The sequence below is a fragment of the Tupaia chinensis genome, unplaced genomic scaffold (genome assembly GCF_000334495.1).
Source record: "Tupaia chinensis unplaced genomic scaffold, TupChi_1.0 Scaffold000671_1, whole genome shotgun sequence".
In the NCBI taxonomy this organism is placed as follows: domain Eukaryota; kingdom Metazoa; phylum Chordata; class Mammalia; order Scandentia; family Tupaiidae; genus Tupaia; species Tupaia belangeri.
Window position 1 is genome coordinate 5,851,438 of NW_006160193.1, and position 23,165 is coordinate 5,874,602.

At 51.5% G+C, this 23,165-nt stretch overlaps 1 protein-coding gene across 1 annotated transcript in view; it reads left to right on the forward strand.

Annotated features, from left to right (window-relative positions):
- Positions 1 to 491: 491 nt before the first annotated feature.
- DYNC1H1 (dynein cytoplasmic 1 heavy chain 1) overlaps positions 492 to 23,165 on the forward strand; it is a gene marked incomplete at its 5' end in the record, with an annotated part of 74,994 nt that continues 52,320 nt past the window's right edge. Inside the window, 15 exons of the mRNA XM_014592190.1 lie at positions 492 to 585; positions 1,441 to 1,528; positions 4,232 to 4,405; positions 4,646 to 4,901; positions 5,285 to 5,471; positions 8,059 to 8,330; positions 8,420 to 8,647; positions 10,263 to 11,339; positions 11,929 to 12,108; positions 13,225 to 13,374; positions 16,213 to 16,359; positions 21,349 to 21,489; positions 21,783 to 21,959; positions 22,071 to 22,181; positions 22,265 to 22,384. Of these exons, the coding sequence (XP_014447676.1) occupies positions 492 to 585; positions 1,441 to 1,528; positions 4,232 to 4,405; positions 4,646 to 4,901; positions 5,285 to 5,471; positions 8,059 to 8,330; positions 8,420 to 8,647; positions 10,263 to 11,339; positions 11,929 to 12,108; positions 13,225 to 13,374; positions 16,213 to 16,359; positions 21,349 to 21,489; positions 21,783 to 21,959; positions 22,071 to 22,181; positions 22,265 to 22,384 (3,402 nt within the window). The remainder of the gene's footprint in view (positions 586 to 1,440; positions 1,529 to 4,231; positions 4,406 to 4,645; positions 4,902 to 5,284; positions 5,472 to 8,058; positions 8,331 to 8,419; positions 8,648 to 10,262; positions 11,340 to 11,928; positions 12,109 to 13,224; positions 13,375 to 16,212; positions 16,360 to 21,348; positions 21,490 to 21,782; positions 21,960 to 22,070; positions 22,182 to 22,264; positions 22,385 to 23,165) is intronic.

A 23,165-nucleotide genomic window follows, 5' to 3' on the forward strand; every position in this document is an offset into this window, starting at 1 on the left:
CTTGATGGACCGGGGGAGGACTGGCTGGGTGCCGCTCGCTGCTCCTGGGGACAGACACAGTGAGGGGGAAAGTGACAAATCACTCCCGAGTGGGGGCGTGGGGTTGGCCACACTGCAGTCCCTTCTCCTCCCAGGATCTTGGGCACACACTCTCACTCGCCCGGCGTGAGTTTCAAGCCACCAGGTCCAAGACTTGAACCATGGTCGGCCATGTGAGAGTCCAGTGACGTAACCGCTACACCGTCTGCTGGCTCCTGGGGAATGTTTCTTGAGATGACCGTTTTCTTAGCGGTTTGCCTAGGCCTGGCCTTGAGGAAGACTGGCCATGCTGGGAAGGAGCCCGGGCTTTGAAATCGCACTCCCGAGTGCCTGCTTCGCTGTTTTCCAGCTGAGTGTCTGTAAGCAAGTCACCTGGGTTCTTCACCTGGAGACAGGATGACGACGGCGAACCCCATAGGGCAAACGTGTAGTGTGCGTGAAGTGCTGAGTAAACAGCTGAGCAGAACATTCTTGGGTGGGAGTGGAACGTGACCTCTGTGTTTGGAGCACGGGGTGCAACTCCTGGGATTGAGCCTGGAGAACTTGGTAAGAGCCACCACCAGCTGCACTGCCCCCAGGCAAGGCCCTGCTCCCCCAGTCACCTGCAAAACTAGCTTAATCCTTCCAGCAGCCCAGGCAAGAACTGGCGGTGCACAGAAGTTAGCCACGTTGCCCAAGATCACATAGCAAATATACAACCAAGTCAGGGGTCAGGAAAAATGGGGAGGGTGGGCCAGCTGGTGGTGTGGTGGTTTAGGTAGCTGGAGCCCACATGGCCAAGTGTGCAGTTGGGCCTCGGACCTGGTGGCTAGAAGAACATGCCAGGTGTATGTGTGTGCCCAAAATCCCAAGAGAAAAATGAAGGAGAAGGGATTGCAGTGTGGCCATCCCATCCCCCCTGGGAGGTGTTTTCTCACTTTCCCTCTCTCTCCGTCTTTCTGTCTCTAGCAAATGCATGCGCTCTATAGCAAAAAATTTTTATTATTTAAAAAAAAATTCGGGGGACAGCACATGGCGAGGCATTGCATCACTGGACTCCCATGTGGCTGACCACAGTTCAGTTCCTGGATGGTGGCTTGAAACTCATGCCAGGTGCCTGCGTGTGCGTGCCCAAGATCCCGGGAGGAGAATGGAGGAGAAGGGATTGTGGCGTGGCCATCCCCGGGTGGTGGTGGTGGTGGTGGTGATTTCTTACTTTCCCTCTTACTGTCTCTGTCTTTCTTACCTAAGGCAAAAGCCTCTACAAATTAAAAAAAAAAAAAAATTAAGTATTGTCAAATTACGTGGGGGGTTAAATGTCAAGTTAGGGTGGGGTGAGAATCATCATTCTCTGAGCAGATGATCAATAATAACTTGGAAATGTTGATATGAATTTGATATCATATTTATTATAATTTGTAGAGGATGTTGGTGATGAAGGAGAAGAAGAAAAAGAATTCATTTCCTATAACATCAACATAGACATCCATTACGGAGTGAAGTCCAACAGGTGAGTAGTATGAGTATACCCTGCCTCAGTGTGAATTGACTCAGGCAGACACGTTAGGAAGCATGCAAGAGTGTGAACTCTTCTTTCTTTTCTTTTTTTTTTTTTATTTTTTTAACTTTGTTTGTTTATTTTAATTTGACCAGAGAGGGTCCAGAGTGAGAGAGGGGAGGGGAAAGTGAGAAGGCTAGTCACCAGGTCTGGGATTTGAACTGCAGTAGGCTATGTGGGAGTCCAGTGCCCCCAACCACTATGCCACCTGCTGGCCCCTTATTTATTTATTTTAATTTGACCAGTGAGGGACATAGAGAAAGAGAGAATGGGAAGCTGCCAGGTCCAGGACTTGAACCACGGTCGGTCATGTGGGAGTCCAGCACCGTTAACCACCACGCCACCTGCTGACCCCAAAAGTTTCTACTCTTTAAATTCAGTATTTTAGATTTCATGCGTTCAAATTAAGATCTCCCAGTCAGCCTAAATGCTGAAGTTGAGAGTGTGAATTTGCCGTGTCATGGTGTCCTCCTGCGCTGTGGTGCATTTAACATACCCAGTAACACTCTCGGGTCAGAGCTGGTCCTTCACGATTACAGCTGGTAAGCATTCTTGTGGACGGAGAGAGACCCCCACAGGATCTTCACACCGCGGTTGCCCCCAGTTTCTGCCCACTCCAGATCACAGGCACAGACATTCCTGGCAGGTACAGGGAAGTCTGTTCAGAAGCCAACCGTCCTTGTGCATCTGCCTCAGTGCTGTTACCACTGCGCTGCCGTCTGGCCCCCACTTCCTAGTTTTTAAATCTCTCTTTTTAAATTTTTTTCCCAATGTTTGCTATAGGGTGTGTGCCCTCCCAAGAGAGACAGAGAGAGAGAGAGAGATCATCCCCAGGGGTTATGGCCATGCCATGTCCCTTCTCCTCCATTTCTCCTTGCAGGATTTTGGGCATGCACTTATACATGCTCAGTGTGATTTTTCTGGCCACTGCGTCTGGGACTCGGACCACGAAAGCAACCATGTGGGATCCAGCACCTTAACCTCCACCCCACCTGCTGGCCCAACTTTTTTTTTTCAAGGTTTTTCCCATGAGGTTTGTGCATTTGCCAGAGAGAGACAGATAGAGGGAAAGTGAGAAATGATTACCCCCTGAGGGGATGGCCACACCACAGTACCCTCTCCTCCATTCTCCTCTTGGAGAAATTTTTTTTTTTTTCCCGAGAAATTTTTGCTATAGGGCACGTGCGCTTGCTGGAGAAACAGAGCTATACAGAAAGCAAGAAATCACCCCCAGGGAAGATAGCCACACCAGAATCCCTTCTCCAGTCTCCTCTTGGGATTTTGAGCACGCAAGCACATGCGTGCACCTGGTATGAGTTTAAGCTTCCTGGTCCAGGACTTGAACACCAGTTGGCCATGTGGGAGTCCAGCTCTGTAACCACCACACCACATGCTGGCCCCTCTTTTTTTTTTTTAATAATGATTTAATTTTATTCATCATCATTATTTTTATTATTATTACTTTACTACAGGGCACACACGCTCATCAGAGAGAGACAGAGAGAGGAGGGAAAGTGAGAAAGCAAGCCTCCAGGTCTGAGACTCGAACCACTGTCAGCCTTGGTGGGAGTCCACCACCCCAACCACCATGCCACCTGCTGGCCCCAGATACAGATTTCTTATGCAAAAACACAAGGCATATGAAGTGTTTGGGAAAGGAAGGTCTAGTTTAAGTGGTGTCTCAGGGTGGGAAGAGGGTGCACAGCAGAGGTGAGACTGCACAGCAGGGGTGAGACTCAAAGGAGCCTGGAGTGCCTGCTTGTCACTTCAGCCTCGGAACTGCTTTGTTGATCAAAGTCAGTGAATGGTACAAATGAGTGTAAGGTCAGAATTTAATACATCTTAGCTTGTAACCTGCAGTTCCTGAGGCAAGGTCGATTAGGCCAAGGTTATGAATCTAGTCTACTCAGAGACCAGCCAGCTTGCCTAGTTTGGTGGCCCGGGGCGCTAACCATAGCCTCGATTCAGGGCTGTCCGTAGGAAGTTCAGACCAGGCAAGCAGTACATTTCACTTTTAGAAAAGCAACACCTTCGTCTTTTTTTTTTTTCTTTTTTTGGAGAGGTTTTTTGCTATAGGGCACGTGCGCTCGCCAGACAGACAGAGAGAGAGAGAGATAGAAAGCGAGAAATCACCCCCCAGGGGGGGTGGCCACGCCACAATCCCTTCTCCTCCATTCTCCTCTTGGGATCTTGGGTATGCACGCACATGTGCCCAGCATGAGTTTAAACCACCGGGTCTGGGACTTGAACCGCGGTCGACTATGTGGGAGTCCAGCAACATAGCCATTACGCTAACTGCTGGTCCCTATTTTTAATGCGATTTCTAAATTCAACATTCACGTGGGTTTGACTTACACAACACAAATAAGGCCACAATACAATGATCAAGACTAATGATGGGGCCAGCAGATGGTGTGGTGGTTAAGGCGACTGGACTCCCACGTGGCTGACCATGGTTTGAGTCCCAGACCGGGAAGCTTGTTTTCTCACTTTCTCTCTCTTTGCCTCTCTCTGGTCAACTTCAAAGAAATAAGATAAAATAATAACAGTGAATGAAATTAAATAAAATAATTGTTTTAAAAAAATAAAAAAAGACCAGTGAGGAATGAGAATGGCATGCTTGGTTCTAATTTCTTGTTTTTGCTTTCTTTTTAGCTTGGCATTCATTAAACGAACTCCTGTAATTGATGCAGATAAACCGGTATCTTCTCAGCTCCGGGTTCTCACACTCAGTGAAGACTCGCCATACGAGACATTGCATTCTTTCATAAGCAATGCGGTGGCTCCTTTTTTTAAGTCCTATATCAGAGAGTCCGGCAAGGCAGACAGGTAAAAACTGTTTTTCCTTCTGTGGTTTGAATGTCGTATTTCACTTAATATTCAGAAGACAGTATGGAAGATGATGTGAAACTCGAGGATTGGGAGGATAAAGTTAGCAATCCAGAGACAATAGAAATCCTTTGCATTAACAAATATGTGTGTTATTAATACCGAATAGACCCAAAATAATAGAATCTTTTTGAAGACCCGTAATGTACTAAATTTTAAGATATTTCTTGTCTTTTTTAGGGATGGTGATAAAATGGCTCCTTCAGTTGAAAAAAAGATTGCAGAACTTGAGATGGGCCTCCTGCATTTGCAGCAAAACATCGAAATCCCAGAAATCAGCCTACCGATTCATCCAATTATTACCAATGTGGCAAAACAGTGTTATGAGCGTGGAGAAAAGCCCAAAGTTACAGACTTTGGTGATAAAGTTGAAGACCCAACTTTTCTCAATCAGTTACAGTCTGGAGTTAACCGCTGGATCAGAGAAATTCAGAAAGTAAGAGAACTTACTTGAAAGTATCGTGTAAGATGCGTTACCCTTAAGTACCTGGGGAAGCTGGCCTGAGGTCTGTCAAGGAGGTAAATCCTGGGGTAACTTAGTGCTAACCCCACTCAGTCCTGGGAATGCTTAAACAAATGGGACTGGAGTTGGTCTGTAATGGTCAGGGTACAGTTTGAAGTGGTTGAAATATTAACTCTGTTAGTGTTAACCTCAGCAGTCTCAAACCTTTGACTTTGAATCAAACTACTTTTAATTTACAAAAGAGGAAATCTTGAAATATAAATAAAATTAAGTTATAATGCTTGAGTGTTCAGTTAAGGATACTCTTACTTTTGTTTAAATAGTGAATACCCGTGAATGTTATTTTATCTTCAAAGGTGACCAAACTCGATCGAGACCCCGCGTCAGGAACTGCCTTACAGGAGATTAGTTTTTGGCTCAACTTGGAACGTGCGTTATACCGCATCCAAGAGAAACGGGAGAGCCCGGAGGTCCTCCTGACTCTGGATATCCTGAAGCACGGCAAACGCTTCCACGCCACTGTCAGCTTCGACACCGACACAGGTGCAGACTAGAGCTGGTGTTGAGAGCCATGGATTCCGACCTGGCTTTGCATCTCCCCTATTTCCAGGGCAGGAAAACCACCTCCCCACACAGCCGCCCTTCCCATCGGGCACAAGCCGGTTTCTAGGCAGAGTGTCGCAGGCCCTGGGAGTTTCCCTCCTGTTCCTCAGCTGCTTGGTTCCGCAGGTGGCTCTCCTTTCGTTGGCATGAAGCCAAGTACACCCATGACAGTCTGGGCAGCAGGGTAGTTTAGGCTGAGAGAAGCCGTCAGCTGGAGCCCTGTGGGAGGAGGGCTGGCTAGTCCTACTGCTACCCTGCCTTCCTCTCTAGGCTCCTTTCTCACCTTTCTAAATAATTGTGGCTTTCTGAGAGGGGAACAGTGCGAGTGAAGTTGCACTAACACACCAGGCACACGTGAGTGCCCTGGTGCTGCAGGCGTTCCTGTACACGTCTGTGCCCACAGAGACGGGCAGAGCAAGCCATTGGGGCTACGGCGATGGCCTTGTCCCTCTTCCCTGAAAATGGCGGGGAGGGGGTTCTCCACCTTTTAAATGTGAGGAAATCCCAAGCAGAGACCTTCCAGTTTGACCACACTGCGTATCACCTGGGTGCTCACGAACACATCTGTACCTTGATTTTTTTTAATACCCCAAAACATTCCATTTTTCCCCTAATATGTTTATCTTAAGCCAGGGGAAGTCGAGAAATAGACTAGAGGCCCACAGTCATGGCGGCCCAGGCAGGAGGCCATTGCTGTGTGAGGCTGGGGCCGCATGGGAGGCCTGGGTGTGGTTCCCACCCAACCCAAAAAGTCCGGCAGAGCAGCCTGTTGCTGTGGTCCTAGCTAACGGGCAGGCTGGGCCCGGAGGGTCATGACATGGCAAGACACTGTTGAAATACCTGTCTCAGGATAACCCCATAGCCTGGTGGCAAAGGGAGCTGGATCCTGTGTGGCCAGCCACGTGATTGAAATCCTGGCTGAAATCTTGGGAAACACCAGGCAGGTGTGCACACATGCACCCGGGATCCTGGCAGGATGTGGGAAAGGAGGAGGGATTGCAATAGGAGCCTGCCTCATGGGGAGACGCTCTCTTCCTCTTCCTCATCCCCTCTCTGTCTTTCTCTGGCAAATGCGTATACCCTCTGTCCAAAAAAAAAAGAAAAGAAAAAGGAAAAAGACAACTTTCCTTCTCCGTATTACAAAAAAAGGGAGGGGGGAACCAGCAGTTAGCATAATGGCTATGTCGCTGGACTCCCACATAGTCGACCGCGGTTCGCGTCCCGGACCCAGTGGCTTAAAACTCACGCCGGGCACGTGTGTGTGCGTGCCCAAGATCCTGAGAGGAGAATGGAGGAGAAGGGATCGCGGCATGACCATTCCCCCTGGGGGGGTGATTTCTTGCTTTCTGTCTCTATGTCTCTCTCTGTCTGGCGAGCGCACGCGCCCTATAGCGAAAACCTCTCCAAAAATAAAAGGGAGGGAAGCAAGCTGGTGGTGTGGTTAGGTGGCTGGATCCTACAGGGCCCACAGCATGATTGGAGTCCTGGGCACGGTGGCCTAAACACACACAAGGTGTGTGTGCGCGAATGCTGGAAATCGCAGAACAGAGTAGAAGGGATTGTAGCACGACCATCTTCCCTGGGGGTGCGTTCTCGCTTTCTCTCTTACTCTGTCTCTTGCAAGCACATGTGCCCTATAACAACAAAATGTTTTAAATAATTATTTATTTAATTTCATTCATTCATTTATTATCATTTTTGTTAAATTTTATAAGAGTGAGACATAGAGGGGGAGAGAGAGTGAGAGAGAGAGAGTGAGAGAGAAAGTGCGAAAGCAAGCCGTCAGGTCCAGGACTCGAACTGTGGTTGGCTACGTGGGAGGGTCCAGCCCCTTAACCATCACGCCACCTGCTGGTCCCCAACCAAAAAAATTTTTAAGGAAAAAGAAAAAGACAAGACCCTGGTGCATCTGTGATTCCACGTGCATAGTAACAGCTCATCTAACTTGGGCCATGGATTCCCTTAACAAGGTTTCAGTGCTCTTAAGGATCATAAAAATGTTAGTTTTCTAAATTTAGTTGTTATTGATAGGAGGTGGAGATAATGTAGAAAGCAAGAAGAGGAACAACCTCTAAGGCTGTCACTCAGCCCTTAGAGTGTGTGCACTGACCCACATACTCAGAGCAGCAAGGACAGGACACCCTGAATTGTCCTCTGAATCAGCACACCTTCTTTTTCTAACATCCTACCCGGTTTTTGTATCGCCAGACCTTCTGCAACACCAAAACATTTCGTGGTAGGCTGGCCCTGTGGCCTGGAGGTTAAAGGACCATTTCCCACAGGGTCACTGTACGGACCCGGTGGCTTAAGAGACATGCTGGGTGTGTATGTGCTGGCCCAAAATCCCGAGGAGGGAGAGGCCGAAATGGGATTGTGGGTGACCATCCCTGGGGCGGCAGCTGCTTTCTCCCCCTCTCTGTGTCTCTCTGTCTTTCTCTGGTGAACACATGGGCCCTCTGGCAAGTTTAAAAAAGAAAGTTCCATTGTAAGGGTGTATTTCAGTTCCCGCCGTTCTCTGTGGATGCAGGTCTGAAACAGGCCCTGGAGACGGTGAACGACTACAACCCGCTGATGAAGGACTTCCCCCTGAACGACCTGCTGTCGGCCACTGAGCTGGACAAGATCCGCCAGGCGCTTGTGGCCATCTTCACCCATCTGAGAAAGATCCGCAACACCAAGTACCCCATCCAGAGGGCGCTGCGCCTGGTGGAGGCCATTTCAAGAGACTTGAGTTCTCAGCTCCTCAAAGTGCTGGGCACGAGGAAACTGATGCACGTTGCTTATGAAGAGTTCGAAAAGGTGCGTTTTAGATTGTTGGAAAAGCAGCTTCCCGGCGCAGGGCTGGGAGCACACAGAAGTGCTAACGAGCTTTTCTCTATCACATCTAGGTGATGGTCGCGTGCTTTGAGGTTTTCCAGACCTGGGACGACGAGTACGAGAAGCTGCAGGTGTTGCTGAGAGACATCGTCAAAAGGAAGCGGGAGGAGAACCTGAAGATGGTGTGGCGCATCAACCCCGCCCACCGGAAGCTGCAGGCGCGCCTGGACCAGATGCGCAAGTTCCGCCGCCAGCACGAGCAGCTGCGCGCCGTCATCGTCCGGGTGCTGCGGCCGCAGGTGCGCAGCCGCCCGCCCCGCTGCTTTGGCGCCTTCCGTGTGCCGCTGTCCACTTGCTCGGCTCCACTCCCGTCTTGTCGTGGTCGTCTTTCAGACCTCGTGATTCGGCGTCCTGTTGGTTCAGATCAAATCTTCTGCCCCCCAGCCGTCCATTCCTTCCCCACCTCCGGTGGGCGCTGCACCCAAATTCCCAGTTTATTTTTTCCTTAGGTTTTTGCCAGAGGGAGGGTGTGCTTGCCAGAGAGAGACAGAGAGGGAAAGTGAGAAATCACCCCTGAGGGGTGGCCACAGTGCAATCTCTTCTCCATTCTCCTGGGATTTGGGGTGAGTGTGGACATGTGCCCAGTGTGATTTTCAAGCCGCTGGGTCTGGGACTTGGACCGTGGTTGGCCATGTGGGAATTCAGTGCCTTAATCTCCATGCTCCCTACTGGCCCTGGGATTCCTGGGTTTTGAACCCCAGTCTCACAATCTACTTGCTGCGTGACCTGAGCACGTTCCTGAGCCTCTTCCTCAGCGCTGTCCTCTGAAACCGTGCTGTAACTGCAGCCGCCCGCGGTGGAGTAGAGGGATGGGGTGGCTACTCCCTGCCTGTCTCTTCTGGAATCCCCTTTCTCTCTTCACCAGTTCTTTATTTCCTTTAAGAAATTTGCTCAAGCAGGTGGATTGTTTCTGAAGGCAGCTGGACTCCCACGTGGTCAGCTGCAGTTCCAGCCCTAGACCTGGTGACTTGGAATTCACACCAGGCACACATGTATGCATACCTAACATCCCAGGAGGAGAAGGGATCGCAGCATGTCCATCCCTACCAGGGGTCATCGCTTACTTTCCCTCTCTGTTTCTCTCCAGCGACAACCTGTGCCCTATGGCAAAAACCAAAATAATAATAATAATAACTACTTACTCTAATAGGCCCAGTCCCCTAGCTCAGTGCTATTGTTAATGGGTTTTTTGTTTGTTTATTTTGTTTTTTGTTTGTTTGTTTGTTTTTTATTTGACCACCAGAGAGAGAGAGAAAGGGAAGGCGAGAAAGCAAGCCATCAGATCTGGGACTCAAACCATGGTCGGCCATGTGGGAATCAAGCACCCTTATCCACCACACTGCCTGTTGGCCCCATTTTAGTTTTGTTGTTGTTGTTGTTTAATTTTTTATCTGAGCCCCCTAGCTCAGTGTTTAAGGGAGCCAAATCCCACATGATCGACCATTGCTTGAACCCAGGTCAGGCAGCTTGAAAAACATGGCAGGCGTGTGTGTGTACATGCCCACAACCTTGATGAGGTGGAGAAATGGAGAAGGGATTCCAGCATGACCACACCCATTTGGCGGTGCTTTCTTCCCCTCTCCCAGCTCCATCCCTCTCTCTGAGGAACACATGTTACACTCTGGCAATTTAAAAAAAAAAAGAAAAACAATTCCAGCAAAACTGCATTGTCAGAAAATCTTCAGTGAAAAGTGAAAATTACACCCTTTGGGATTTTCCTTGGCCTTACTGAGTTGTGTTTATAAACTATTTGGCTAGAAGTTTAAAAGCCTAAGTTGCTGGCTAGTAATCTTTGCGTGGTGTTGACAACAGAATGAAAATCTTTCGGTGAGCGCCTTCTCCGATCCCTTGCAGGTCACAGCAGTTGCGCAGCAGAATCAGGGAGAGGTTCCTGAGCCCCAGGACATGAAAGTGGCTGAGGTTCTCTTTGATGCCGCTGACGCGAATGCCATCGAGGAGGTCAACCTCGCGTACGAGAACGTCAAGGAAGTGGACGGGCTGGACGTGTCCAAGGAGGGCACGGAAGCCTGGGAGGCCGCGATGAAGCGGTACGACGAGCGGATCGACAGAGTGGAGACCCGCATCACGGCTCGCCTCCGGGACCAGCTGGGCACGGCCAAGAACGCCAACGAGATGTTTAGGATCTTCTCCAGGTTCAACGCGCTCTTCGTCAGGCCGCACATCCGCGGGGCCATCCGCGAGTACCAGACCCAGCTGATCCAGCGCGTGAAGGACGACATCGAGTCTCTCCATGACAAGTTCAAGGTCCAGTACCCACAAAGCCAGGCTTGTAAGATGAGCCACGTGCGGGACCTGCCCCCAGTGTCGGGGTCCATCATCTGGGCCAAGCAGATCGACAGGCAGCTGACTGCCTACATGAAGCGCGTGGAAGACGTCCTGGGCAAGGGCTGGGAGAACCACGTGGAAGGGCAGAAGCTGAAGCAGGACGGGGACAGCTTCCGCATGAAGCTCAACACCCAGGAGATCTTCGACGACTGGGCGCGGAAGGTGCAGCAGCGCAACCTGGGCGTCTCGGGGCGCATCTTCACCATCGAGAGCACTCGCGTCCGGGGCCGCAGCGGGAACGTCCTTAAGCTGAAAGTGAACTTCCTTCCTGAAATCATCACACTTTCTAAGGAGGTGCGGAACCTCAAGTGGCTGGGTTTCCGAGTGCCCCTGGCCATTGTGAACAAGGCCCACCAGGCAAACCAGCTCTACCCGTTTGCCATCTCGCTGATCGAAAGCGTCCGTACGTACGAGCGGACCTGTGAGAAAGTGGAGGAGCGCAGCACCATCTCGCTCCTGGTGGCCGGCTTGAAGAAGGAAGTGCAGGCTCTGATTGCAGAAGGCATCGCGCTGGTGTGGGAGTCGTACAAACTCGACCCCTACGTGCAGCGCCTGGCAGAGACGGTCTTCAACTTCCAGGAGAAGGTGAGCTCTGACTCCCCGCAGCGCCCAAGTCATGCTTTGAACCGAGCCGTGGCCGACCCACATCATGGACTCTCCCACGGAAGGCACACGGGTCGGTACGGTGTAGGCCGTGAGGGCAACTGTGAACGGGGGGCCGTTTTACTCACCATGGGAGGCATGAGGTGCCACGGACTCTAGGGGCCAGTGGCACAAAGGCCACAGGAGTCTTGACAGGCAGCTGAGTGGGACACACCCTCCAGGTCTGCAGTGCTCACGCCTGCCCAGGATCCACCCCAGAATTTGGCTCTTCCCAGCCTCTGGGAGCTGGGCAGTTGCAGGCTTCCTGACTGGAGCACAGGCTGCCCCGGGCACAGGAGGCTGAGCAGGCGTAGCCACTCCCTTCTCCGAGCCTGTCCTGCTGTGCACAGTGGAGGGGGAGAGGCGGCTGGTGTCCACAGATTCCCGCCCTCCGTGAGGGTGCAGGAGTGGGAGGGCTCCTCACCCAGCGCATTGGGTTAGCCGTCCACAGGAGAACTTCCGTGAAAAATGTTTATAAAGATGAAAGAGTGGAGTGAGGGCTTTTATTACATTGTAGTCGTTGAACATTTAGGTGGACGACCTGCTGATTATTGAAGAAAAAATAGACCTGGAGGTGCGCTCCCTGGAGACGTGCATGTACGACCACAAGACCTTCTCCGAGATCTTGAACCGAGTCCAGAAAGCCGTGGATGACCTAAATCTGCATTCCTACTCCAATCTGCCCATCTGGGTCAACAAGCTGGACATGGAGGTGAGGGCGGGCCCCGCTAGTGTGTGCCGCTGCCGGGGAGGGGGCCGTGTTCAGTGAGTGCGCCAGTTGTCTCTGAAAGGGGTTTTCCGCAGAAATTACCTCTCGTCCAGCTCCCTCCAGAGTGCCAGCGACTGGGACCCTGATGGTGACGGTGATCGCGCTGATCCGCAGTCCCACGCGCCCGTCCTCACAGGGCCTCTGTGTGGAAACAGCTGGGGGGAGAATGGGCCGCTTCATCCTCCGGACGCGCCAGCCTTCCGTTTGCGCTTCCCTGCTCTCCGCGTGGTTGGGGCTCTCTTCTTGCTCTCCCAGCAGCTTCTCTGACAATTCTGCCCTTTCCCCTCCCAGGGTAGAAAGCCCTGTGCGTGGGATCCGGGCTCTACGAGGGAGTGCGTTGGGAGTGCTTACCGTCTGCAGGACTTAGTAGCTTACTGGTCTTGGGGAGAGGATATTTCATGACAGATATGGATACACTTGGTCTATTCCCAAGCTGTTTGTGGTTTTCTCCTTTTTCTCTTAAAATGGATAAGTAAGTTGAAGTGTATCTACACAGGGCGACACTTACAGGGTGAAAATGAACAATCCCTGCTCCCAAGCCCACAGAGCACCTGAATGTCGGGGGCTTCGGTACAGTGGCCTGCCCCACCTTTAGGCCGGTTGTGTGGCTGGAGGCAGGCAGCTAACAGGTGCACCACTGTCTGTGTGTAGGGCTGTGTTTGCCTCGTTCTAGATCGGGAAGACTTCCCCTCTTTACTTATTAAAGGACAGTGATTCGGTTTCTAGTCTCCAGATTATAGTTTTCCTAGTTGCATCTCCGAGGCTGCCAGGAAAGGACTGCTGTTAATCTTCTATTATACTGAATAAATATCACCTTAACCGCCTCTTGCCGTTCCTATCTCACCTAAGTGGGAGAATTGGTGATTTAGGAGGCCCCGGATGAGAACATTCGGCTCCCTGAGATGCAGGTACCTGCAGCCAGGGAGTGCGATAGGGCCGAGGTAGAGCCCACGCTTAGTAACTGTCTGTCTTGGACCTGGAACACTGACTGCTTCCGCATCGGCATGCTGCGAGCCAGCTTTGGGAAGCACTGTTCTCTAATATTGGCCTTCTCTGTAGATCGAACGGATACTGGGTGTCCGTCTGCAAGCTGGCCTGAGAGCGTGGACTCAGGTCCTTCTTGGACAGGCCGAAGATAAAGCAGAAGTTGACATGGATACGGACGCTCCCCAAGTCAGTCACAAGCCTGGTGGAGAGCCAAAGATCAAAGTGAGTATTTCCCGCAGTGTCCTGTTTGCCAGTGAGTGAAGTCTTCCACTTAGGAGGGCCCTGTGAAGAGTCGCCTCACGGTGAGGCCACCTGGCAGGCAGCGCCTTAACCGTGCAGGGTGGCAGGTGCCCAGCCCTGCGGGCCTGTCCGTGGTCAGGAGGGCACGCTACTCTGTGGTCTTTCTCCCCAAACCCCGAGCAGTTAGCAGAGGGCGTGCACATACACCAGAGAGATGGGGAGGGGAGGACACACCCCCGGGGCACGGTCCCACCGCGGTCCCTTCCCCTCCACTGTGTCCTCCCCAGCCAGTGTCCTCGTGCCCTGCCCTGTGGGTACCAGCACAGAGAAGCCAGGATAGCGCTGACTCTGGTGCTTTCTCGGCAATGCTCCCATAAAGCTGAAATTGCAGAAAAAGGACTCTTAAAAAGATGGGAAATAAATGCTAGGAAAAACCTCCACTGAGGGGCAAAGCCACTTACTTTCCCATGCTCACACCTTGAACTGTCCCGGGAACTGAGTGCAGTCAGCCGCACTGAGCTTAGGCCGCAGCACCAGGCAGCGTGTCCACCATCCTCACAAAGTCCCCGTACACGCCTGGCGGAAGAAGGCAGCAGCGTGGTCCCGAGCCCTGCACTGTGGAAGGAGTGGCCAGCTAGAGCGGAGCACGTGCTCTGGAGACGCCGGAGTCGGTGCCATCGGACGGTGTGCCCAGGTCCCAGCGGCTGTCCCGGCGGCAGCTACAGAGGAAAAAAAAACAGTCGGCCAGCCGGGCCTGTGTTTTCAGTGCTCACGGGAATTTGTGTTGGGGCCAGCGCATGGCATAATGGACTCCCCTGTAGTCTCCCGCATTTGAGTCCCAGACCCCGCGGCCTGAAACTCACACTGGGCACATGTGTGGGTGTGCCCAAAATCCCGAGAGGAGACTAGAGAAGGGATTGTGGTGTGGCCAGCCCCGAGGGGTGATTTTTCACTTTCTGTCTCTGGCAAGATCACATGCCCTATAATGAAAATCTCTCTTAAAAAAAAAAAAAGAAAAAGAAAAGAGTTTGTGTTACGCCCACCCATAAGAAGGCCTCATAAGAAGAAGCCTAAAAGACGGCACAGGGTTAACCTTGGCACAACTGGCATTTTCCCTCCACTAGACTACCTTTATTCTCTCAATGCTTAAAAATGGTTTTGACTTTTGAATATTATAGTATTCATCCCCAAAGCATAGTTTACAAAATGCTGAGTCCCCGGGCAAGTCAGTGACATGGTTAAGGCTGAACCCCACACAACTGAATATGTGGTTCAAGTCCCACACCTGGTGGCTTGAAAACCATGTGCAGCACATGTGGATGTGCACCCAGATCCCTAGGGGAGAAAGGAAAAATCCTCCTTTTTTTGGTGTAACCATCTCCACTGGGAGTTGATCTCGCTTTTGTTCTCTCTCTCTGAGACAAGTACATGTACCTTATAGTAAGTTAAAAATAGAAAAGTTGAGTCCCAGAGATGCAAGTAAATGTTTCTATTTCGTTTGTTTCTCTGCTGTAGGGCACATGTGCTTGCCAGAGAGAGACTGAGATAAAGTGAGAAGCCATCCCCCAGGGTGGCCGGCAGTCTCTTCTTCATTCCCCCCTCAGGAGGGGGGCAGTCAGGAAGAGGGGAAGCAGCCCCTGCCCTGGCTTCTAACTGTCTTGGGCTCTTGGTGGGGTGGGGGCGGGGAGAGAGTGGTGCAGAAGTCATGAAATTATAATTTGGTAGTGTTCCCCGGGCGGCAGCTACAGAGGCATCTACCTTCCACAGTCGGCCAGCCGGGCCTGTGTTTTCAGTGCTCACGGGAATTTGTGTTGGGGCCAGCGCATGGCATAATGGACTCCCCTGTAGTCTCCCGCATTTGAGTCCCAGACCCCGCGGCCTGAAACTCACACTGGGCACATGTGTGGGTGTGCCCAAAATCCCGAGAGGAGACTAGAGAAGGGATTGTGGTGTGGCCAGCCCCGAGGGGTGATTTTTCACTTTCTGTCTCTGGCAAGATCACATGCCCTATAATGAAAATCTCTCTTAAAAAAAAAAAAAGAAAAAGAAAAGAGTTTGTGTTACGCCCACCCATAAGAAGGCCTCATAAGAAGAAGCCTAAAAGACGGCACAGGGTTAACCTTGGCACAACTGGCATTTTCCCTCCACTAGACTACCTTTATTCTCTCAATGCTTAAAAATGGTTTTGACTTTTGAATATTATAGTATTCATCCCCAAAGCATAGTTTACAAAATGCTGAGTCCCCGGGCAAGTCAGTGACATGGTTAAGGCTGAACCCCACACAACTGAATATGTGGTTCAAGTCCCACACCTGGTGGCTTGAAAACCATGTGCAGCACATGTGGATGTGCACCCAGATCCCTAGGGGAGAAAGGAAAAATCCTCCTTTTTTTGGTGTAACCATCTCCACTGGGAGTTGATCTCGCTTTTGTTCTCTCTCTCTGAGACAAGTACATGTACCTTATAGTAAGTTAAAAATAGAAAAGTTGAGTCCCAGAGATGCAAGTAAATGTTTCTATTTCGTTTGTTTCTCTGCTGTAGGGCACATGTGCTTGCCAGAGAGAGACTGAGATAAAGTGAGAAGCCATCCCCCAGGGTGGCCGGCAGTCTCCTTCATTCCCCCCTCAGGAGGGGGGCAGTCAGGAAGAGGGGAAGCAGCCCCTGCCCTGGCTTCTAACTGTCTTGGGCTCTTGGTGGGGTGGGGGCGGGGAGAGAGTGGTGCAGAAGTCATGAAATTATAATTTAGAGACAGTGTTAAATATAAAAACCGCTTTGTTGAAATGGATTGCCAAGTACCGAAGGAAACCTTTGTTTTGCAGAACGTTGTTCATGAGCTGAGGATAACCAACCAAGTCATCTACTTGAACCCGCCAATCGAGGAGTGCAGGTACAAGCTGTATCAGGAGATGTTTGCCTGGAAGATGGTCGTGCTGTCTCTGCCCAGGATCCAGAGTCAGAGGTACCAGGTGAGCCTCGCGGGGCTCCGGAGCTCGCACCAGCCCTTCTCCAGGGTGCCTCTTTCAGCCCTGTATGTGTCGTCAAACTCCAGCGCCCAGCTTCAGCTCTCCAGGAGAGCTCTAGGGGGCGCTGTGTGACCTGACCTGACATTTTTCTGCCAGTACTGAGGTGGCGTTTGTAGCTTGGTCTCAGTAGCTGTGAAAAGTCCCTGCAGGAGGGACCAGCAGGTGGCATAATGGTTACGTTGCTGGACTCCCACATAGCTGACTGTGGCTCAAGTCCTGGACCTGGTGGCTAAAACCTCACACCGGGCATGTGTGCCCAAAATCCCGAGAGGAGAATGGATGAGAAGGGACTGCAGCGTAGCCATCCTCCCCGGGGCTGATTTCTCACTTTCTTTCTCTCTGTCTCTCCGGCAAGCATGCGCCCTATAGCAAAAATCTTTTTTTAAAAAAAGTCCTCCACAGGAGTTTCTGGAATCTGAACTCCTGCTCTTCCCTCACTTCATACACGGGGAATATTTTGCTTTGTTTCGTTTCATTTTGTTTGTTTTAATAATACCTTTTTAAAATTAGTATTTTAACATTAGTCTTGCCACTATATTCTTCAAATTATTGTATTTAACTTTATTTATTTATTTATTTATTTATTCATTCATTTTAATTTGACCAGAGAGGGACAGAGAGAGAGAGAGAGAGAGGGAGGGAAAGTGAGAAAGCAAAGCGCCAGGTTCTGGATTCAAACCATAGTCGGCCATATGGGAGTTCAGTGTCCTAAACCACCATGCTACCTTCCGGCTCCACAAGGGAAGTTTTTAAACATACACAAAAAGGGACCAGCAGATGGAGTAATGGTTATATTGCTGGACGCTCACATAGTCAACCGTAGTCCGTGTCCCGGACGTGTTGGCCTAATACGCCAGGCACGTGTGTGTGTGCCCAAAGTCCTGAGAGGAGGGATTGTGGTGTGGCCACCCCCTACTGGGGGGTGGTTTCTCGCTTTCTGTCTCTCTGTCTTTCTGGCGAGCACACATGCAATATAGCAAAAACCTCTCAAAAAAATTATTATTTTATTTAACTTGTTTATTTATATTTAATTTATTTTTATTTGACCAGAAAGAGACAGAGTGAGAGAGAGAGGTGGGGGGGGAGTGAGAAAGCAAGCTGCCGGGGGACCAGCAATGGCTATGTCACTGGACTCCCACGTAGTTGACTGTGGTTTGAGTCCCAGACCTGGTGGCTTAAACTCACACCGGGCACATGTGTGTGCATGCCCAGGATCCCGAGAGGAGAGTGGAGGGGAAGGGATTGCGGCATGACCATCCCCCCTGGGGGGGGTGATTTCTCGCTTTTTGTCTCTCTGTCTCTCTCTGTCTTTCTGGCAAGCACACGCGCCCTATGACAAAAACCTCTCCAAAACAAGAAAAAAAAAAAAAAGAAGGAAAGCTGCCAGGTCCAAGACTCAAACCACAGTCAGCCACGTGGGAGTCCAGCACCCACAACCACCACACCACCTGCGAGCCCCTTCATCTAGCTTTTTATTTCAACACACAGCCAATTTTATTTTAGTTACGTTCCTGTCCGCACTGTACCAGGTTACTTTAAAGCAAATCCCAGATATGATGTTCTCTTAATAGTTCATTTCTAGAGCAGAAGGGGAGCTCAGAACACCATTTAATCCCTGATCTCTAGCCAGTGTTGTTTTTTATTTTATTTTATTTTTAATTATTATTTTAAGAAAATATAGACAAGGAGTTTGTGTTTTTTTGTTTTTTGTTTTTTAACTTTCTTTATTTATTTAAATTACATTAAAACAGAGAGAGAAAGAAAGTAAAGCAAGCCGCCAGGTCCGAGACTCAAACCGCAGTTAGCCACGAGGGAGTCCAGTGCCCTTAGCTAGCACCCGCCTGCCAGCGCCGCCAGCGTTGCTTTCTAGTAGAACCATTGATTTTCAGATGAAAAGACTATACAGACCATGTTGACAGCATTCTACAATTTAATGATCTTACCAGGAAATTCCCTCTCTCACGGTGCAGGTCTTTCCCCGGTTCTCCATCCCCTCAGGGTCCTAGACACGCGTGCTCACCAGAGTGGTTTCCATTTTTCGCTTTCTGGTTTTTTTTAAGTGAGAGAGCATCCCTGTGGGGGATGGTCACACCACAATCCCGCCTTCGTTCTCCTCTTGGGATTTTAGGCACACACACACACACACACACACGTGCCCGGTGTGTTTTTTTAGAGAGATATTTTTGGTGTAGACCACGTGTACTTGCTGGAGAGACAGAAAATAAGAAATAACCCCCTCAAGAGGGATGGCCACATGGCAATTTCCTACTCCTCCATTGTCATCTGAGAACTTTGGGCACACATGCCCACGTGCCTGGTGTGAGATTCAAGTCGGGTCTGGGACTCAAACCACTGTCAACTGTGTGGGAGTCCAGCCTCTTAACCACTACACCACCTGCTGGCCCCAGGATTTTATTTTTTCATTTTTATTTATTTGTTTATTTTTGCTTTAATTTGCTAGGAGGGTACATGTGCTTGCCAGAGAGAGACCGAGGCCCATGAGTACGCCGCAGTCCCCTCTCCTTCACTCTCCTCTTGGGATTTTGGGCACACACGCACCTGGCGTGTTTTTGAACTGTGCAGTTGGCCATGTGGGGTCCAGCCACCCTAACCACCATGCTGGCACTCTTAAGGTTTTTCTTAGAGCTAATGGACTTGAAATCCTGGCAGTGTTTAGCCTGAACTCTGCATCACCCAGCCGACCTGACCCAGGCTGTGAACGTAGGCTCTGCCCTCAAGGAGTCTGCACAGTTTCGGGCTCTCGTCCTGGTTGCCCACACTACAGCCTGCCGTCTCCTGCACACCAGACTCGTCCCTCTCGCCCGCTGTTCAGCCTCGCCTGCCTCTCTTCCGAGTCCCTGTGGCCCTCTGCTCTCTTGCTCCCCTTCATCACGAAGCTTGTGGCACGCTGTCTGAACTCGTTTCTCTGGGCGCCTCTCCCATCCTCCCAGACACTGGCCTCCCCAGCTTGCCCCGCTCTGGGACAGTCACTGGTGGCTTCCTGGCAGTGTGGGCTGCTCGGTCCTGTCACACTTACTCAGTGGCAGTGTTCCTCAGGGTGCGCCTCCCTCCTCCTGCTAGAACAGCACGCCTCCCTGGCCTCCCTGCGACCTCCCCAGCCCGTTTTCTTCACCGGTTCTCCTGCGCTCCCTCTTCCCGGCCTCCCAAGGCCCATCCCCTCTCACCCTCCCGCTCAGTGGTCTGTCGGCCTCACCATCTGCTCCCAAGGGTCCCCAGGCATTCACCTGGGCAGCCTGACGGACCTTGTACCACACCTGTCTGTCCTGTCGCCCGCATGGCACGTCCTCGCAGCTGTCGGGAGACAAGTCAGGTCTGTCTCCGGCCTTCCCTTCCCTTCCTTCACCCCACTCAGCCCCAAAGCTGTGGCGTCATCCTTGATGCACACCGTCATGGTCTCCAGTGCCCGTTCTTCCCACGTCCGCTGCTGCCTCCCGCCCCGGGCCGGCGTCCCCCCGGATGCTGGTGCTCCTTCCCACGTGCTCGCCCACCTTTGCCCGCGGCCCGCCCACCTTTCCCCCTCCACTCTTCCCCAGCGGAGCAGCCAGAGGGTCTCAAATTCCAAGCTGGTTCTCTTTCCAGAGCCTCCAGGGTTTCCATGTCAGCCAGCATGAAAGCCCGTGTCCCACGGTGGCTTGCTGGGCCCTGTCGGACATGGCCTGCCGCCCCAATGTCAGTTGTCCCTGTCCTTACTGGCTCCACTTTGGCCACGCCAGCCTCCGCTGGTCCTCAGGCCCGGCAGCCTCTTGCCCAGGACCTTCACCCTGCTGGTCTGTCTGCCCAGAAGCCCTGGTAGCAGGCACTCACGGCCTTCCTGCCCTCTGGTCTCTGCTTAGATGTCAACTTCGCAGTGAGGCCTGTCCCGACCCTGCCTTGAAAATGCGATCTCTGGGGGCTGGCAGATGGTTAGGGGCACTGGACTCCCAGGTGGCCGACCACATTTCGAGTCCCAGGCCTAGTGGCTGGCTTTCTCACTTTCCTCTCTCGCTCTGACCCTCTCAGATAAAAATAACTAAATAATGAGACCAGCAGTTAGCATAATGGCTATGTCGCTGGACTCCCATGTAGTCGACTGCGGTTCGAGTCCCAGACCCAGTGGCTTAAACTCATGCTGAGTGCATGTGCGTGTGTGCCCAAGATCCCGAGAGGAGAATGGAGGAGAAGGGATTGCGGTGTGGCCATCCCCCCTGGGGGGTGATTTCTCGCTTTCTGTCTCTATGTCTCTGTCTGTCTGTCTGGCGAGCGCACATGCCCTATAGCAAAAATGTCTCCAAAAAAAAAATAGTAATAACAATTAAATAAGTAAAGCTAAATAAAGCAGTTTATAAAAATAAAGAGAATATGACCGTGCACTGCTGCCTCATCCTTCCCCGCTGCTCTCCCCACCAGTGTTCTGTGTTGTTTACTCCCTGATTAGGGAGCGTAAGCGCACGGGCACAGGCATTGTGTCTGTTTAGGCTCTAGAGAGTTGAAATAAACGAACATCTTTGTGCACCACTCAGCTGCTTTTCCACCGTCCTGTTAGCAATGCCACCTTTTTCTAAGTTTTAGTTATTCTAATTTTTAAAAAATGATTATTTATTTAACTTATTTTAATTTGACCAGATAAGGACAGAGAGAGACAGACAGACAGACAAAGAGAGAGATGGAAAGTGAGGAAGCAAGCCGCCAGATATGGGACTCGAACCATGGTCAGCCAGGTTGGAGTCCAGCACCCTTACCCACACACCACCTGCCAGCCCTGGTTATTCGCCGTAAGGGCTTCGGATTACTCGTAGTGGGTGTAAGTGGGTATTATCCCTTAAATGCCATTTGGATACGAGATATTCTCTCAGTCCCTCTCAATGAAGGAAAGGGGACCCAGCTTAGCATTCGCACACACACAGCTGACCTTGTCTCCCTTGGGCTGCTTAGGTGGGCGTGCATTACGAGCTGACGGAGGAAGAGAAATTCTACAGGAACGCTCTGACGCGGATGCCCGACGGCCCAGTGGCCCTGGAAGAGTCGTATTCCGCGGTCATGGGCATCGTGACTGAGGTCGAGCAGTACGTCAAGGTGAGCCGCGCCCGGTTGTTCACACGTGTTAATCCGCCTGTCCTGAAGACTGAGGAATGTGGAGCTGGGCGAGCATCACTGCCTACCGGGCGGCGCCCTGGGTGGCCTTTGCTTGTCTTCAAGCAGAGAGTGAGCACTGGGCCCCATCCTGGGTGTGACTGGTTTTCAAGGATGCTCGATTTTAGACTCTGAAGTGAGAATTTTTCTAATGACTGAAGAAGTCCCTTTTAATGGACTGTGAGTGTCATATTTATCAGATTCTGCAGAGTGAAACTTGAGACTGTCGCTTGCAGGTTTGGCTTCAGTACCAGTGTCTGTGGGACATGCAAGCCGAGAACATCTACAACAGGCTCGGGGAGGACCTGAACAAGTGGCAGGCTCTCCTGGTGCAGATCCGGAAGGCCAGGGGGACTTTCGACAACGCAGAGACCAAGAAGGAGTTTGGCCCGGTGGTGATAGACTACGGCAAGGTGAGCCGCCGTCCCCCTGACGGGCGGCTGCAGGTGCCACGCGTCTGTCTGACTGGATTGAGCGGGAGCGTACCACAGGGGCTCTGACGGTGGTGTGTGGCCTCCCCGCAGGTGCAATCTAAGGTGAACCTGAAGTACGACTCCTGGCATAAGGAGGTGCTCAGCAAGTTCGGGCAGATGCTCGGATCAAACATGACAGAATTCCACTCCCAGATCTCAAAGGTGAGGCCGTGGGGCCTGCCCTTGCAGCCAGGGCGCGAGTGTGCCTGGACGCCCCCACGCAACACTGCCCTCTCTCTGCGCAGTCTCGCCAAGAGTTGGAGCAGCACTCGGTGGACACGGCCAGCACCTCCGACGCAGTGACCTTCATCACCTACGTGCAGTCGCTGAAGCGGAAGATCAAGCAGTTTGAGAAGCAAGTGGAGGTGAGCTCTCGGACTGTGTACAGTGCTCAGAGAAGCTCTCGGGCCTAGTGTGGTCTTCATAATGCACGTGCCGGGGAGCGTTGTCAAGGGCCCTAAGGCTGTCCCTTACCTTGTGGTGCCCAGACTGCGCCGTCACAGCCGCCTGGCCTCGCTCACGTGCAGTGCGGTGACTCGCATCCTGGGAGACTTTTTTTTTTTTTTTTCTTTAACACTTTTGCCTTCCAGTTTGTGTGCTTAATAGAAAGAGAAAGTGAGAAATGACCCCCCGGGGGGATGGCCACACCACAAACCTTCTTTACTCTCCTCTCGGGATTTTGGGCATCCACACACATATACGCAGTGTGTTTTTCAAATCACCAAGTCTGGGACTCAGACCACAGAGTTGGCCACATGGGATCCGGCGCCTTAACTACCATGCCTCCTGCGGCCCTGGCAGCCTGCACTAGAAGCGCTGCAGGTGCTCTGTGCACAGCAAGTTCAAGGACTGCTGCTTTCTGGCTTCCAGGCTCTCCTGCCAACCTTTTTACATCCTTTTTCTATCAATATTTAGAGGGAAGGAATAGGGCACAGCCCCACCGTGCCATTCTCCCTGTGTTCTAATTTATTTTTTTTTAAGAGAGATTTTTCTAGGGAACCAGCAGTTAGCGTAATGGCTATGTCGCTGGATTCCCATGTAGTCGACCGCGGTTCGCATCCCGGACCTGGTGGCTTAGAACGCAGGCCGGGCGCGTGTGCGTGCATGCCCAAGATCCCGAGAGGAGAATGGAGGAGAAGGGCTTGG